This window comes from Cygnus olor, chromosome 3 (assembly GCF_009769625.2).
Source record: "Cygnus olor isolate bCygOlo1 chromosome 3, bCygOlo1.pri.v2, whole genome shotgun sequence".
NCBI classification, from domain to species: domain Eukaryota; kingdom Metazoa; phylum Chordata; class Aves; order Anseriformes; family Anatidae; genus Cygnus; species Cygnus olor.
This window is the reverse complement of record NC_049171.1, coordinates 91,926,655-91,943,779: the sequence shown is the minus strand read 5'-3', so window position 1 is coordinate 91,943,779 and position 17,125 is coordinate 91,926,655. Positions and strand designations below refer to the sequence as shown.

The following is a 17,125-nucleotide window of genomic DNA, read 5'->3' as shown; positions in this document are numbered from 1 at the left end:
GGCTGCAAAAGTGAGAAATTCTTAGAGTAGTCTTAAGTGTGGTTATGCCTGCAGCATTTTATATCAGATTTTTTGATACAGTTGATGTTTACCATGTTTCTAGGATAATAATGTCATTTTCTATGTTAAAGAAAGCTTCACATATGGCAACAAAGGCCCAAAGACAGCCAAGTCAGTGGAGCAGCAAATCATGAGGTAAAGTCAGAATATGTACAGAAGATAAGCTCTTCATCTGTCTCCGTACAGCAACCTCGACGCAATACAGAGTCATTGCTGATGGCAGTAGTTTATACAAGATGTAGAGAATAAATACTAACACTTTAGAGGAACTGTAACTCCTTTCAGTAGACACTGAAATTCAGAACATTACTCTATAAATTAAGATGTGCTTTGTATGCTTTGGATCTCAGTCTATCTTCTTTACAAATAATTGAGTGACTCATAAGTCCATAAAATGAGCTGATCCGAAGTATCCAAAATTGAGTTTGAATTGTACCTTTGAGTTTATTGCACTGAAGTACTCAGCTGTGTATTGAACATATTTGTATGCCTCCACGATGCCCTTTACTTGCACGTTGTATTAGAAGCTGCTTCACCTTGCTGTCTTTGCTTTTAGCCTACTGCTTCTGCACTGAACTTCCACTTTCTCTATCTTTTTCTCATCTGGTTTTCTGTTTATATCACTGATCTTTATAAATTTCTGCACAAGAAGAACCTCCTCCCATTCTCCCCACCAAAAAAGAAAAATCTGAAGTGAGAATAGCTGCAGTCATTCAGCTGCATGTTCATTATGTTACTGATTTTTCTGCTTGCATACCTCCTGAAGCAAACATACGCTGATCATTTTCGCTATCAATCACAATCTGAATTTCATAATCTGGGTAGAAGTTTTGGCAATCACTGAACACCAGTCATACCTCCTCACATCTAAAAATGTTGCAAGATCACAAAAGAGAATGCTTCCCTCTCTTTGTGATGTTGTGCCTCGCAAATTAATTAAAAAAAAAAAAGCTACAGTCAGCTTTTGTACAAAAGCTGTAAACACACATGAGATGCCGTCCAAAGGTTAAAAGAGCGATATAAAGTAAGAGCATTTCTGGACTGAGGAGTTGAGACTGGAAATGGAAAAGAAAAGAGGGACAACCAGTACACAAATTTTATAGCATACCCAAATTGTTATGTGTATTTATAGAATACACTTTGATTTATAGAATCAAAGTTCAGAAAGCAGCCCTTGTAAATTATGCCCACAGAAGTGATTGTTCATACAGGCACATGCATACATAAACCAGTTAAGATGGTAATCTGATTTTAACAATTGAATGCAAAATCTGTATTTGTGTTTTTACAGCATACATTTGAAACTGTAGCCTTTGTATGGCCCGGTCAGCTCTACATCATTTTGCCAGTTCAAGGAGTGTCACTTGCACAATGTCAACCACAGGATCTATCATCCTTTTATTTCTCCTTGCATTATCTGTCCTAGCATTTAATTACATTTCCTCTGCTTGCTTATTTTAAGTAGCTTCTTCCTTCCCTTTGAGAGCTTCTTTGCAGACTCTTCTTCCATGCACATGCTCTTCTCACTGACTTGGTATATGTTACTTAAATCTTTCCTCTTACATTTTCCTAAACTGTAAAAATTCTTAATCATTAAATGGAATATTAGCAGGAGTATTTGCCTACCTTTTATTTCTTTCCTGAAACACATCATTTATAGCATTTTGGTGCTTTGCATTAATATCACATTTACTGTGTTATATTTCAATCACCTTTCTCTTAGATAAATTCCAAAAATGAATACCACATCATACACACTCCCACACCATCATTATCTATACCAGTATCCTCTCTGTTCACTGGTTCCTGCAGTAGAGCTTGTATCCTTTGCTGCAATACTAAATCAAACACCTCCTTACATTCCGATCAAATGTACTATTTCAAGGAGAGTGTTATTTCACTGGTAGTTTGTATGAACCTCTTGGAGATGTTATATATACTGCAAAAATTACTTTAGTACTTCATAATTTGTAAATGTCTACTTTTTTTCTTTCCATACATACTCTAAAGTATATGCTTGAGTTCTCTTATCATTTGCGGTCTCTTCCAGACTGAAATAAATGTAGTAGCAAACGTTTAGTTGGGATATGTTCCTCCACTTCTGCCCCTCTCCCATGCTGCCCAGGTATCTGAGATTAAAGAAATTTGGGGAAAAAAAAGTTCGGATAATTACAGTTCATCACACACACAAGGAAAAAGAGCCTGCAAAGAGATCCAAAAGAACAACATACTTGATAGAATTGTATTAGCTACGGCATATTTAATCAGCTGAAGTGGAAAGAAGGGGAAGTAAGAGAAGGTAGGTTAAACTGCTCTGGTATTAATGATGGCTGCATATAGGGAGGGAATGGCAAATGTTAGAGAGTGTATAAAAGTAACAACACTTATTTTGAGTATGTATGATGGAGTGGAACAGGCAGCAGGGACATTACTTACTGTTAGAGTTCACTGGGATTTTCTTTAAATCACATGACTTTTTCAATGGAAAATTGCATTTTTGCCCAGTTGAGAGCATTTTTGTGGAAATGCTACTGACATTTCATCAGGAGAAGAAAGAAGAGAATGAGGTGCTTTGGTTTGGGTTGACCTGAGAAGAGACATCCTGGTTTGTAGAACTAAGCCTAAACATTGAATCAGTTTGATGTTAACCTGCTTATCTGCAATTCAGCATCTCACAGATGATGTATCTAGTCACACAGACAAGGAAGGTCCTGGTGCAACAGAGGAGACAGAAGTATGAAGATATTAGCAGAAGTAATCTCTTCAAAGGACCCAGTCCATGGCAAGAATGATGGGATAAATCATCAGTATTTCTGTTTCCAGGAGGCAATGTGCTACTGCTAGGAGATGAATTAGTGTCACAACTGCATTTTCTTCACATGTTCCAGGCAAATTTTTTTTTTTAGAACTTTTTCCCTTCATCTTAAGTTTGTGGCAGAAACATATACTAAAACATTCTAATTTCCAGTGAAGTGGAAATGCTGACTGCAGAAATTCCTAGTAAGTAGGAGCAGAACAAACACCTCTTACTATCTGACAATGGCCAAGTTTCATTTGCCAATCAACTTGTTCTGAGGTCAAAGCGTACACATTTCCACACAAACATGAACTTATTATTTCACACAGCCACGGACATACTATTTCACAGTTGATTACAAAACATCACTTTAAAAAACTTAACATTTTCAAAAGGACAATACACTAACAGACTAGATGACAAAGGCCTCTCTCACATGGACTACTGTTCCTTTCATAAAGGTTTAAGCTTTAAAATGGTTAAGAACATTTATACTCTAGCATCCTGTGGATATAGGCGAAGAGAAACTGGGAATGTAAACACAAACTTTGGAAAAAGATTCATTTCTCATATCCTATTCACACAAATTTATACCCTTAATAACTTTCACCTGTGCCACACAGGAATTTAAATACAAATCTCTCAGGTTTTTTTTTGTTTCAGACACATTGCTACAAGATACTTTCAAGCACTTCAGAAGTGTTTCAAAATTATTATTTTTTACATCCACTAGTAAAGTTTGCAATCTCTAGACAAGAGCTATTAAAAATAATTCAGTAATTTGTGTACCTGTTGAATCACACTGAAGATGGAGAAAGCAAGCTTTGCTTCTTGATCTATGGTTCCTCTAGGCTGTCTCATATGCCAGAAATCAGCTTTTGATCAATGCTTTTTCTCCTTTTCAGGAAACACTTAGTTCCTCCTTTCTCCTGCTTTACTCTACCACGTTCTCAGCGGGTCTGCATCACAATGACCTTACACCAAGCTAAGAACAACTGCATAAAATGCTCCTTCAAGTACAGAGAAACTGGTTTGCACTAAGTCCACAGGTATTTTATACACGAGTGTTGAGTACAATGGTTCTGTATCCCTCTCATAATGGTTTAGATCTTAGCTTAAACAGTGTTTAAAGAGTTGTTTTCTTTTCAGCTTAAAGTGGGTGCCAATCTTCATACGCATACAGGCACATGTCTAACTCTTTGTTGAATGTCTTACTGTAAGAATCCATTATTTTTGTCTATTTGTTTCTGTTCCCTCAAATGGTCATTTTCCAAGTTCAAGGTAGTAAGTTATGGGGTTTCTATGGAAATTTTGCTTCGGCACTCCAGAAAACAACACATTTTGCTGTAGTTAACCACTATATACACTTGATACGGTACATTGAATTTCAGGTGCTATGCTCAAGGACATCTGCTGAGAGTAAAGCACTTATCTTTTCTTCACCTTATTATCCAGTAGAAAGAAAGTCTTGCTACTGTAAATGGTAAGTATCTAAAAGAGGGTAGAATTGGATCACTTGTTGTTTACTTGTTTCTAGTGATATAAAACACTGACTGTGGTGCAAGGTCTCCAGAAGCCCATGTGTATGTCTAAATCTAAGGGTAAGGGCTTGCAGTGCTTAAAACATACTTGACTCAGAATTCACATTGCTTTTGTGAAATTTCCTTCTAATTGTAATGTTCTTCCAGTATAACTTAGTGCTGGATTTTTAAAATTTAGTTGGTAGTTTTTTAGTTCATTGACCATTTGATAATAACTTTTGCCTTCAGATTCCTATGCTGAAAATCTTCCTCTAAGATTTTAAGTTATGCAGTTGTGATCTACTATCAAACAACACTTCACATCCCTTTTTTGTGAAAGCATTGTACCACGGTAATGCACTTCTTTCCTTCTGCTATTGTTTTTGTTTGACTGGTGTTATATAACGATAGAAGAGTTGTCTATGTGTTTCTATTTCTCTTAAAACCTTCAGGTGGGAAATTCTGAGTAGATTCAAACACATATTCAAACTCAGCGAGGGAAAAATAGCACACAAAATGACATACCAATGAGATTTCTGCTTTTTTTTTTTTCTGGTCTAGGAAGGATGTTCATCATGGGGTGATGAATCATCTTCCTAAGTCATTCACAAAATAGACTCCCCTTAAACTCCCCTTTTTAAGTGTGCCAAGTTTTCCAGCAAGCTGGTCTCAAATTCATCCATGCTAGCACTACTTGCAGTCATATGTCTTATATATTTCGGCTCAGGATGTGGGAGTTTCAAGTGCCTTTTCCACCAAGGGATGATTTGAAGAAAAGGAGGAGGGTGAAGTAATCCTGATGGTCCATATCAAGTACAGACTCAGCTGTATAGCAACATCTACTACCAGCACAGTGTATTCCGTCCTTGCACATTCTTTACTGGCAAGTGAAAACCCTTGAGCCAAAATCTTGATCTTTTCACAGACACATGGGCTGCTATTACTTTCTCTCACCATATCAAGTGTATGCATTGCATTCCTTCCCATCAGAAGACAGCCTCAAGTTGTTATACTTGGGATTTGTCCAATTATTGTTTTTGAGAACAAACTTTATTCTTAAATACTATCCATTATTTCAATATTTTAATTCATTCTTGTACAATGTTTTAGTGTCTCCTGTGACTATGGTTTAATTCTGAAAGCATTAGGCTCTGCTTACAGTACAACCTTTGTATACTTAAAAATCATAGTAGCTATTACATTTAATAAATACATCATCTTTCTCCTAGTCTAAGCAGGGAATACAGGAAAAAAGTGGGATTCTTCTCCTTAACCTCTTCAAGATTCTATATCTGATTGGGGCAGGTACTCCATAGTCATGCGGATCTCGGAGTAGTTGTACATAACCCTTCCAGGTCTTCTTCAGGTCTGCAGCGTGGACACCCTTCTCCTCAGCAGTCCTCTGCTGAGTTGTTCGGTAAGGTTAACAGTGAATTTATGTTAGAATATTCTGCAAAAGCAATTATTTGCCCTGGGACTGAGGCGAGGACTAAATTGTAACCCTCTCAGCTGTATTAGATACAGTTGAGACTCCCAGGCATTTACCTCAGCTATTGCCCATTTCTTCTGGAGGAGTTGCAACTCTATGACTTGCATCATTTTGCATCTCGTATTTCTTTCCTTCTGCACCGTAAAGGAACTGCTGCAAGACATCTGCAAGTTTCTTCAAAGCCACAGAACCCTGACAGAAGAACAATCCAGTCCAAAGACAACTGATCTCCATAAATTAGTTAGAATAGCATCGTTCTACCCTCTTCCAACTAAATTGGGTGAAAACAGGAACTAAGAAGGGCGTAGGTCAGAGTAAGGGACAGCCTGAGGCACACTGATGTCTTTGACCTATTCCTCCCAGACTAGTATTATTATGCTGACACTTTGCAACAAAATCTTGTTATATAAATTATTTCTACAGCACAGCCATATTAGAATTATAAAAGAGCTTCTCCAGGCTTTATCAACGTCACCTGATTATTCACTTTTTGAAGTATAAAGTGTTTGCACAGAGTACACATACATATGTAGCGTGCCTTTGTATTTTTATGTTCCTGTTGCAACTTGTTTTGACATAATGAAAACTTGTTTTGAAAATACTGAACACCTACAAAAATCCCTTCTGGGTGCCAGACAACAGGATTTCTTCTCCCGTGACTACACAGGCACAGCCAGCTGGTTTGTTTCATGGAACCTCTAATAATTAATCTCCCGTGTAGAAGACATTTACTACAACTCACCAAGTACTAGGATTTGCTGTTTGTTTATAATAGAAAAAAGTCAAAGTTGCTAAAGTTTTTTTCTTCTGTTTAGAATGTTCTCTCTTAAAATTCCATTTGTCAGGAGCTACCTAATTCAACACCTTTAGTACTAATTAACAAAAGGAACTTACATTAATAAATTGCTACCTTAATTCCACTAGTGGGTTTGTATTTAGGTCATATTCCATTTGAGTGCTTATTAGATCCTCAACAGGTGGTTATATTCCTCCTCCTGCATCTCTGTGCCTTGTGTTTAACAATGACTGGAAACCAGTGCTGAAATCTTCTGCAAGACCATTCTTTTAAAAGGCCTTGTACCAATATTCAAGGCGTAGTTTTGTCTCCTATAAACTCAAATGCGAGATGTTTAAGCATCTCTGCTGTTTTTACTTTACATAATGCATTAAAAACACATTTTTATTGGGTGAAGCATGTTATGCTGTCTATTTATTCATGGGTTCTTCCACAGCATTCCTCACAAGGCTAAAGATACATCAGCACAATGCAAGTCTGCTTGCTTTCTTACGACAGTGGGATAACAGATGATTAATTCTACGCTAGACACTTTATGACACAATCATTACAAGAAAATGGTTGTTAAAACAAATGATCTGACTCTGCAGATCTAAGATACTAAAACAATTTAAGCGGCAAATACTTCTCAGCACAATACCTTTTGGTTGCGTAGTTTGAATCACGCTGTAACAGCCAGACCCACACAATGGATACTCTCCACGTGGCAAAGGCTCACGAACTAATCAAAGCCAGGCCTATTGTGGCATGCTGTAGACATCCAAAAGGCAACCGAAATCCTAAATCATCATTTGAATATGAACATCACAAAAATTTATCCAAGCAGAGCAGCAGAACAATAAAGATACCTTCCAGGATTTCTTTATCACTTCAAATGTACATAATGATACTTGGCCTGGATTCATATTTCTGAACAAAGCTTCTCGATGCTGTGCTCTTTGGGTTGTGGTTTATAATTTCCTTACTAGGGAGCTTTATCTATAGCAAATATTTTGCTTTTATGTGAAACAATGTTTACAGTTCTCCATTTTATACATCTCCAAAATTGGCGATGCCAAGCAAACATCTGAAGTGTTTATACAACAGCAAAACAATAGCTCAAATTACTGCTACTGGGACTGGCTAAACTCACAAACGTACAAAGGATTCAGCACAGCGCCATTATGCTGCTAGCGATTCTTTCCAGGGTGCCAAAAAAATCATCAAATAACCTCTCTTCCTCTTCCAATATTTCCATATTTCTGCCTTTTTTTTCCCCCAGTCTACTTCCTTTTGCTGTGATTTACCTACACAGACTTTAGTAAACGTCTATGGCCACTTCTACCTGGCAGTCTACACAAAGGCACTGATCGTGCACATAGTCTGAAGGACTGGGCAGTAATCAAGAGCCAACAGAGCTGGAGGTCTGCAGTGGGAAGCTGTCAAAACACTGATTTTTAAAGAAATACTGTTGCCTTCAGCTTGGTTCGTAGTACTATATGACAGAAATTTGTCTGCAAAACTGCAAACAAAACAAAACACGTGCGACCAAAACCATAACAGGAAATTGAAGTAGTAGAACTAGTGAAACTAAATGTGTATCTCAAGTTCAAACATTAAACTTCACTCCAGACAGCTGTTTTTCTGTGTTTTACTAACAATGCCTATCGCCACTAGAATTTCTTGGGGTTACTGCCATTTTTAATTCAAGTAGCACAGAAAGGTGCAGGAAATAGTTACATTTAGACATATTTTTCAATGGTTTGCTGATTACAGAAATAACAGGTGGGTTTACTGCATATGAAGCAAACAGAAATAAAAATTAAACGTTAATTTGGTTGTACATTCCATTTGTGTCTCTGTTCCAAAAAACTATATTGATTTCATAAATAAAGTCAAGAATTCAACATAGCTCTGCTATAACAATTAAGATGACTCTGCTGCCTAACTTAGCATAAAGCAAAATGAATCTTGACAATCTGTTCGAATAACAAAACCACCATAAATATAACAACCTGACTAAAGGTAAAATATAACGGAAGGGAGTTCTAGGGAACTGCTGTGGAGCCAGGACTGTAGACCGTTATGTAGGCTGGCAATTAATGTTTAGCTTAAAGAAACAGTGTAAGTAGGGCTGCCACTTAGCAAAAGATAACTTTAGTTCCAAGAATGTACATGTTCCCGAAAGCATGAAACCCTACTGGCAATTACAGATGAAAATTAAGGCTACTGGACATAATCAACTGAATTCATTAATGAAACAGGGAATTTTCTGAATCATCTGGAAATCAAGATTTTGGTGTTTATTCCCTTACTGGTTTCTGACATATATATTTGGGAATTTACAGAAACATCCCACAGACGGAGTCCTGAGCCACACACAGCAAAACGAACCTCTGCTTTAAAACAGTTTTATCAATGCCTTCTGCTTGCCAGTTCAAGAGATAAACGTTTCACTTCCTTCACCTTCTCCACAATGTATATAAATAGACTTGCTTCAGTCAGATGAAGGCTTGTGGTCTTAGATCATAGCAACTTTGCTTCTGCTTTCTAAACTTCCATTTTCCCTGTGGGGATTACTCAGTGCTTGGGGTACCAAGTGTCTGCGGAGACGGGAGACGCTGGAATCTTTCTGTCACAGCCCAGTCACCCCGTTTCCTTGCCCGTGGATCATGAGAACAATATTCCAAGGACATCATGGAAAAATTCAATCTTCGTAGACTCTTTCTAAACACAGTGCAAATTCACATGAAATTTCCAGTCCTATGAGCTACTATGTGATAAGCCTGCTCTATTTTTCCTACTTGCTGAAGAGGCATAGCCTTATTGTTCCGTTCCAGGTAAAGGTTAACTTCTTAAAGAAAGACTGCTTATTACACCTCCTATTTCCTCCTATATAGGTTACATAAATGCACACGGCGCAACACTGCTGCAGAACGATTATTCAGTAGATTATTTAGTGTTGATGCCAGACCGTGCAACTAAGAACCTCTTCTAAATATAAAAGGCAGGGTGAAGAATAAGATGGAATAAGGAAGGTGAAAGCAGAGAAAGTGTAAGTAGTAGCAGAAAGCAGAAAAGACTGGGCAAACCCACACTCAGGAGTGAGGCTTGCAAGGCAAGACAACAAATGGAGAGATTCAAGAAGCGAGGAGGTCACAGAAGTAATAATAGAACTTGAATGATCCTTAAGAGGATCCCTCACTTTTACTTCAGCAGCAGAAATGAAGGGTTACACCACAGATGTATCTGTAAGGAGTCTGACAACTAGCATCCCTGAAAACAAAGTTAGCTTGCAGGTAAAAGTTGTGATTTCATCATGCTATGCACTTTGCTTTGCCAGATCGCTTATCAAAAGGGGCCGAAGGCAACATACCAAAACGTAAAAGAATCCTCCCTGGATATTCATTAGGACAAACCAGTCAGAAGGAAAGGGAGATGCCGAACAGCTGTGATTATAAAAAATATATTAAAAAAAAAAAAAAGCTATTTCTGTTCTTTGCTTGTAAGACACACGCTTGACTATTAGAAGTAAGAGAAAACTATCAAAAGGTCAGAGATCTCTCCAAATGGGGAAAACAGACAGGAAAAAACTCTTAACACTTATATATAAAGTAGAATAATGCCGACCGAAAATGAAGTTGAAGGACAAACTACCTGACAGCCCTCCAAATAAAAAATAGCCAAATACTACAAAAGCCATTCAGGAAAAAAAAAGAATGCTCAGAAGAAATGAAGTCACAAAGAATAAATGAAACTATTTTTTCATCTAAGTTCACCACAGAGGTGCTTAAAGAGTTTGCCACACAAGAACCCTTCTTTACAAGGGACATACTGAAAGATTTGACTCATGCAGAAATGTCAGCCAAAAAGGTAAAGAACAAATCAACAAAACACACACACGCAAATCAGCAGGCCCAGATGATATTCACACCCAAGAGTTCTAAAGAAATTCAAGCGTGAGAAAGTTAAACTCTCAAATAGCTTAAAACCTCCTGCTTAAAACAGCTTGGTACCAGAGAAGTGTGATGTCAATTAAAAAAAAGGTCTGAGATAAGGGAAACTGTGGACCAGTAAATGTCATGTCTGTGCCTTATGAATTGGTAGAAATTATTTCAAGAAACTATAAAATTATAAAAAGTCAAGAATTAGTGGACTTAAATAAATATGATACATTGGGTAGGAGTCAAATTCATGCTTCACAAATCTCTGATCTTCTTAAGGTATGAAAAACATGTGGACAAGTGATATACACTGCTTGGCTTTCCAACAGGCACATGGGAAGGTTTTTCAATGGTTTTTAAAAAACTGAATTACCACAGCAGGAGAAAAGATCCATGAGTGGATAAACAGCAGGCTGAGATAAGGAAAAAAAAGATAGGAATGAATGATGAGTTCTCTCAGGGTAAAGTCACCTGAGAACTGCACCAGAAAGGGGTGTTTTCACCTGTGTTGTTCGACATATTCCTAGCATGACCTGCAAAAGTGAGCAAAAGAAGATGGCAAAATTTGCTAATGATAACAATTCCATCAGGGAAGGAAAAATGAGAGCTAATTATGAGGAGCTGCAGATGGTTCACACAATAATGGGAGACTGGGCAATAAAATACCAGGCAAAAAGTGAATACTGACAAACATTAAAGGCAGATATGTGAGGAAAAAACCTTAATTTTACATACACAAAAAACAGTCTCTCAAATACAGATAATAAGGAGATCTTGGTGTTAAAATGTCAGCATAATGCTCTGTGCACAGAAAAGCAAGTCAAACATTATTAGAACTGGGATAAATAGTAAACCAGCCAATACCACTACATCACCATATAAATGTATGGTGAACATACCATGAGTAACATGCAGTCCTCTATCTCAGAAAGAATACAACAAATAGTAAAGTTATAAGGAAGTAGGGCAAGGGTAATCAGAAACATGGATAGGCTTCCGTAGAAGGGAAAAGTGAGCAGAGTACGAGAAATGGTGACAGAAAAGATGTGAAAAGGCTCATAAAACATAAACAGTATGAAGTGGATCAGTGGGGATTAATTTTTTGCTGCCTCTTTTGATACAAGAGCTAGGGGTTAACAACTGGGCCTACTAGGGGGCAGGAATGCAAGAAGTTGACAAAGCTAGTTCTTCACACAATACCTTGCTTGCCTGTGCAATCCCTTGCCAACAGAGTTTTGTGATGATAAAAATTCACTTGGGCTCAAAAAGCTGTTAGACAAACAGAAGAAAAGCTAGGCAGGGCTGTTAAAAAACAAAAAAAAAAACTGGATGTAGAAATCCTTGAATATGGTAGAATATGCAATAAAAATATCACTACATGCTTTTCCACACACTTCCACGGGCATCTTCCACTGACTATTGATAGAAACATCGTACTAGGTTAAATAAATATTGAGTTTGAATCAATATGACTGTTCTTTGTGTTTAACAGAGCAATTACAAATATTACTCAAAAGACAAGACAATAAGGCTCACCTGCTATTTTTACTCAGTTGTTTACTTTGTAATTGATCAAATAACAGTATTTATCTGGGCTATAAAACCTCTGCTCCCTTTCAAAACCACATATTTCTTTCTACCCATTTCTCTAAAGCAAGGGAGGACTTTTTTTTTTTTTTTTTTTTAATCAGGTCATAATTATAATTCCAGGATCTAATATAGATTTAGCAGCTTTGGTAAATGTATAAAGGAGCTCTCTAAAGAAGCCAAAGCAGTTAGTTGATCATAGTTGTAGAACAACTCCCAACCCTGGTTATCTAAGAACCACCTACATTAAATTCTGGCCTTTAATTCCTATAGAGCAGTTGTCTTCCAACAAGATGCTGTTATTTTCTACTTCTGTCAAGCAAACTCCTCCAATCTATTCTGTGCACTTCTCTTGTCAATATAGGAGAGATTTATTTTTTTCATACTTACTTTGTATCAAAACACACATACGTACAGTTCACAGGCACATATACATAATGTCTATACAAAAACAGAAAAATGACTTGCCTAACAGATTTAATTTCTATGCATTCCCTATAGCACCTATACTTTTCAACTTCAAATAGTTATTTTTCTTCTCCCACAGCCAAGGCTTTAATGAGAAGTGACCAGAAACAAATACCCAGGCCCTTCTGTCTTGGCGGAAATCCACATAATGCATGACAGCACTGAAGATCCCTGGCAGGCACCTGTCAGAAACTAACATACCATATCTAAAGAGTCAGACTTAATTATCCAAGGAGACATTTAAAGAAAAGTACATGAAAAATATGACTCAATAAGTGTGACTATCTTGTACATGCACTATACAGTGTAGTGTATGCAGAAGAACAATGTAAAAATAAAACAATATCCTGGAAAAAATCTAATTAAAATCTCTACTAATTTTGCCTTTATATCTTGTAATCAAAATCATGTTATTATTGAGGTTTGCTGGTAAATCAACTGGGAACATGTCACAAGGACAATTGCAACCATTAAATATTTTAACACAACATAGTTTTCTGAATTTGCGTTTATGCTTTTCATTTATAATTCTGATGAGCTGACACTGCCACAGAAAATAAGAGTTTTGATTTAATGGTCTATAAAATCAAATTAACTTCTTCATAAACTTCACATGGGTGGGTCACCACATCTCTTCTCGCTATGGCTGTCACAGCATATTGGCCCTTTTGCATTCTGAGAAAGAGTCCACCTGAGGCAACAAAATGTCTGCCCTATTGGATTTCAGGCAAGGAAATCACTTTTGTACTGTTTCCGATGCAAGACTCTATCAAAAACTAAAAAGTTAAACAAGTGACCCAGCTCAGCACCTGCTCCTTTCATTTGTACCCCACTGCTCTTCTCTGTAAAGAATGTTCTGAACCTTTCAAACATTCAGAGACGAATACACGCACACACAGAGTAAAGGATAGGTCCCTATGTTTTGTGCTTCTTTCCCCTGCCTTTTTTTTTTTTTTTCCTAACTTGAAGATAAAGCAGAACAGAGCCAAAGACAGCCAAGGAAAAAGCTTTCTGAGGAGCGTAAACATGAATGCAAACAAGTTAAATTTTAGAAATCTACTCTTTCAAGATCCCTACTGTATGAAACACCTACTACTACACATACACCTACTGGTGTATGAAACAATCATGTAATATATGCAAATAAAATGTGTTACTTTTACAAATAATGAGGGAATATACTGAAATTCAAAACAAATAACAAGAAATGATTTATTACCTTAATTACACCTATCAAGCAGAGATTACAAAAACGCTGCAGTGTTTACATGTAAACTTTAGAGTGAGATCCAAGGCATCATAGGTGGAAAACAAAAATTTCAAGGAAAGAGAGAAACCTGTTACTTTAACAGAATGCAAAATGTATCAAAAGATATTCTACCTAAAATGTGCAAGAATTCTCAGTTAATAGAAAATGGATGAATTGAAAACTGGGTTAATATCAATACAAAAAAAATCATTAGGGCACTCAAAATATAATGAATGCAACAGCAAGCCCTTGAAATATTACAATTTGAGATTGTCTAAACAGCTATATGACGATGGGTCCCGAGGCCCCCAAACTGTCCCCTTTTTTCAAACATCCTTTTATTTGACCAAAAGATATATTTCCGTCTCCATACAAGGCAAGTTTAATGCTTAAAGCAACCATTCCAGCCCAACAGCTACTAGCACCTTCATGTGATGAACATCTTCTCACTTCATGATATTCAAGGAAAGCATATTGGTGAGGCTGAAAATGCTACGGCCCAGCGCACCAGCCTGACACGTTCAGATCATAGCACGGTTGTGCTGAGCACAAACTGTAGCTCCAGCAGTGCTGGGGATGCATACGAAGCTCGCACAAGATGCGCCTGCATATAATCTTAAGCTGCACTTGACCTTATGGCACAGCAAAAGCCAATATACAGTTGAGAGCACTTGAGCCCTTTTAAGCTTTTACCCTGCCAGAGCACTGAGTAAGATGTAAAATTAACACCACAATCAGCAAACATCAGTGAATGGCCAGTGACAACAGTCATTTAGAAAGTAGTTTTAACAACCAAGCTGGAAAAAAGAATACGAACCCTCAGGATGACTTTTTATTGTGATACCAGCTTTCCGCCTCCTGCTGTTTTTAATGACGAGTAGGTAGATTTATGTAGGAAAAAACAGTAAACTGAGTCCTAACTTGCTCTCCCTGAAGTGTAACCTAAGTCTCCAGAGCAGCACTGGATCAGGCAGGAATTGGGCCAGAGTGCATCTAAGAACTGAACTTAATTTGTATAAACAAACAAGCTTTATTTACAGTATTCCTTCATAAAATCCCAGGCTCAGAGTCTGCATGCTCTTTAAAGACTCCATTTATGTACGCTTGAATGCCTATTTAAGCAAAAAACAAGAGAGCTTTCCCATGGAAACCGCACAGAGATGGTTTACTTCACACGTACACCACAAACAAGGCTGCTAACTTTCTATAATTTACTGTATTTTCTTAGGCTTGCCATTGTACTTCTGGACAAAATCTTTTGGAGAAACTGCTTCCACAGGAGGCCACAGCCGGATAAATAAATGACCTACGAGAGGCAGAGCCTGAGATGGGAACTGAGAGGAAACAGTCTCTTGTCAGCTTGTAGGAGAATTTTAATATTTTTGGTTTTGCTGTTTCTAGCTGGAGGAACAGGTTAAATTTTCGTGTTTAGTTGAGAAATGAGAAATCTGGAGGCATCTGGAACCACATTATTTAAACAGTTCTTGATTCGTCCCTTAGGATTAAATCAAGCCAGAGGGCAATCCTTTGGCTAAGACAATAGCAAAATTCAGTCACCAGATGCTATCTCTCAGTGAGGAATCCAAGTCAGTGGGCATCAAAGGAGACAGGTGATGTTAAAAACTGCTTACTAGGAGACAGAGAAAGAGAAACCCGAATACATGAAGTTTATCAGACAAGCATAAATTGGTCCAATTATTTCAGAAATGAAAACAAGCACTTTTTCCCTGTGAATGAAAAAGATTCTGCTAAACTGATACTCTGAGCATTTGCCTTTCAGATTTAGGTGATGCGTGTCTAAGTGTGAATGCATACAATCTACATCTATATGTATATATTTTAGGGGAGTAATTTTGCTCCTACTTGTAATTACTACTGATTGTCTCAAGGCTACAACAAAGGGTTAAGTCCTAACTTCAAAAGAGATGCCTACATCTGCTCAAGGGCCAGAGAGATAAGCAAGGATACCAAGAATTTCAAGTTTGGCCCTCGAGTTGAAGGAATTGGATGGGCTCACCTGTTTGAAAAAAAAACTGTGAGAAGGCTGGGCACAGAATCAAAGTCCCTTTGGCATGAACTTATGACAGCTCTGCCCATGAATAAGCAGGCTGCATGCAGTTGCTGAGAAGAGGCAGGGGTTGCCAACTGAGGATGAGGAAATCTCTGAGAGATTGGTGGTGCTCCTGCATCCTGCAAAGCGATGTGGTATATATGCTTCAGTACATGACTGGACAGCTAATGAACTCGGGACAAGAACAACTAAAACTAATCCTTGATGGTGTCTTAGGCTGTGGTGAAGAATACAGTGTAAACTGACCCCTCAAGCGTCTGAGAATAAGGGTGGAGAATTTGGTCAGATACCAGAACATCAAGTGGTATATATCCTGTGGACCTAGAACAGTAGGGCCAGAAAAATAAACAGAGATTTTTTTTTGGTCTTAAATGATGCCAAGCACTTGGGAAACCATTTGGCTAAGAGGGAAGAAGACTACATATATGCAGAACGTAATGGACAGCGTTTATAAACACAAGAAAGACGTCCCTGATTTATCCAGGGCTAAATTTACTTCAGTTGAGCAGAGTTACATTGGTTCTAGAGGCTGCGTCACATATCCTTCTTTTCTTTTTTACTGGGGATGAATTGAGTTGGTGTTGGAACTAATATGTTTAATTAGAACACTTTCCTATATACGCCTACGTATATTCCCATATACTTGGTCTGTAATGTGGCTACGGTAAAAATAAAATAGAATGAAAAATTATTTGGTTGTGTTGAAACATGCTAGCCTATTCTAAGAAGCCATAGAAAATATTTTCAACAATATTTACATAAGTACTCAATTGTGTTAAAAATGCTCCTTAAAATATGCTAACATGCATCATAACATCATAATTTTCTTGCTGTAGATTTATTTCTGGTACCTGCTGAGGAATCACTAGCTGTTCCTGCAAGCAAAGCGCTTTTAACTAGAGCAGCCTCTCTGTCTCTTTGCAGCTCAATGATAGTTATTTCAGACATTGCAGCATGCTTTCTTCCCCCGCTTCTCATCATCTTTCTCGTATTACGTATCCAGTGTAAAACTTAGATGCAAAGGCTCAAACATAAGAGTGAATAACCTCAAAAAACGTACATGTGATAGTAAGTGTACACATTTAGTGCTTTTAAAAGTACTGTTATAATACTTCTAAATTTCAAGTGCAGGGCACAGAAGTGCATTTGTATACACCTACTCATA

The 17,125-nt window shown here is 37.5% G+C and overlaps 1 protein-coding gene across 7 annotated transcripts in view; it reads right to left on the bottom strand.

Annotated features, from left to right (window-relative positions):
- BABAM2 (BRISC and BRCA1 A complex member 2) overlaps positions 1 to 17,125 on the bottom strand; it is a 170,001-nt gene that overhangs the window by 3,719 nt on the left and 149,157 nt on the right. For 2 of the 7 annotated variants that reach the window (XM_040551411.1, XM_040551412.1), the window contains exon 12: positions 2,064 to 2,189. The exons of 1 other annotated variant lie outside the window; for it this stretch is intronic. In XM_040551411.1, coding sequence (XP_040407345.1) covers positions 2,064 to 2,189 — 126 coding nt within the window. 4 more of the 7 variants (XM_040551416.1, XM_040551414.1, XM_040551417.1 and 1 more) reach the window with 4 other exon arrangements.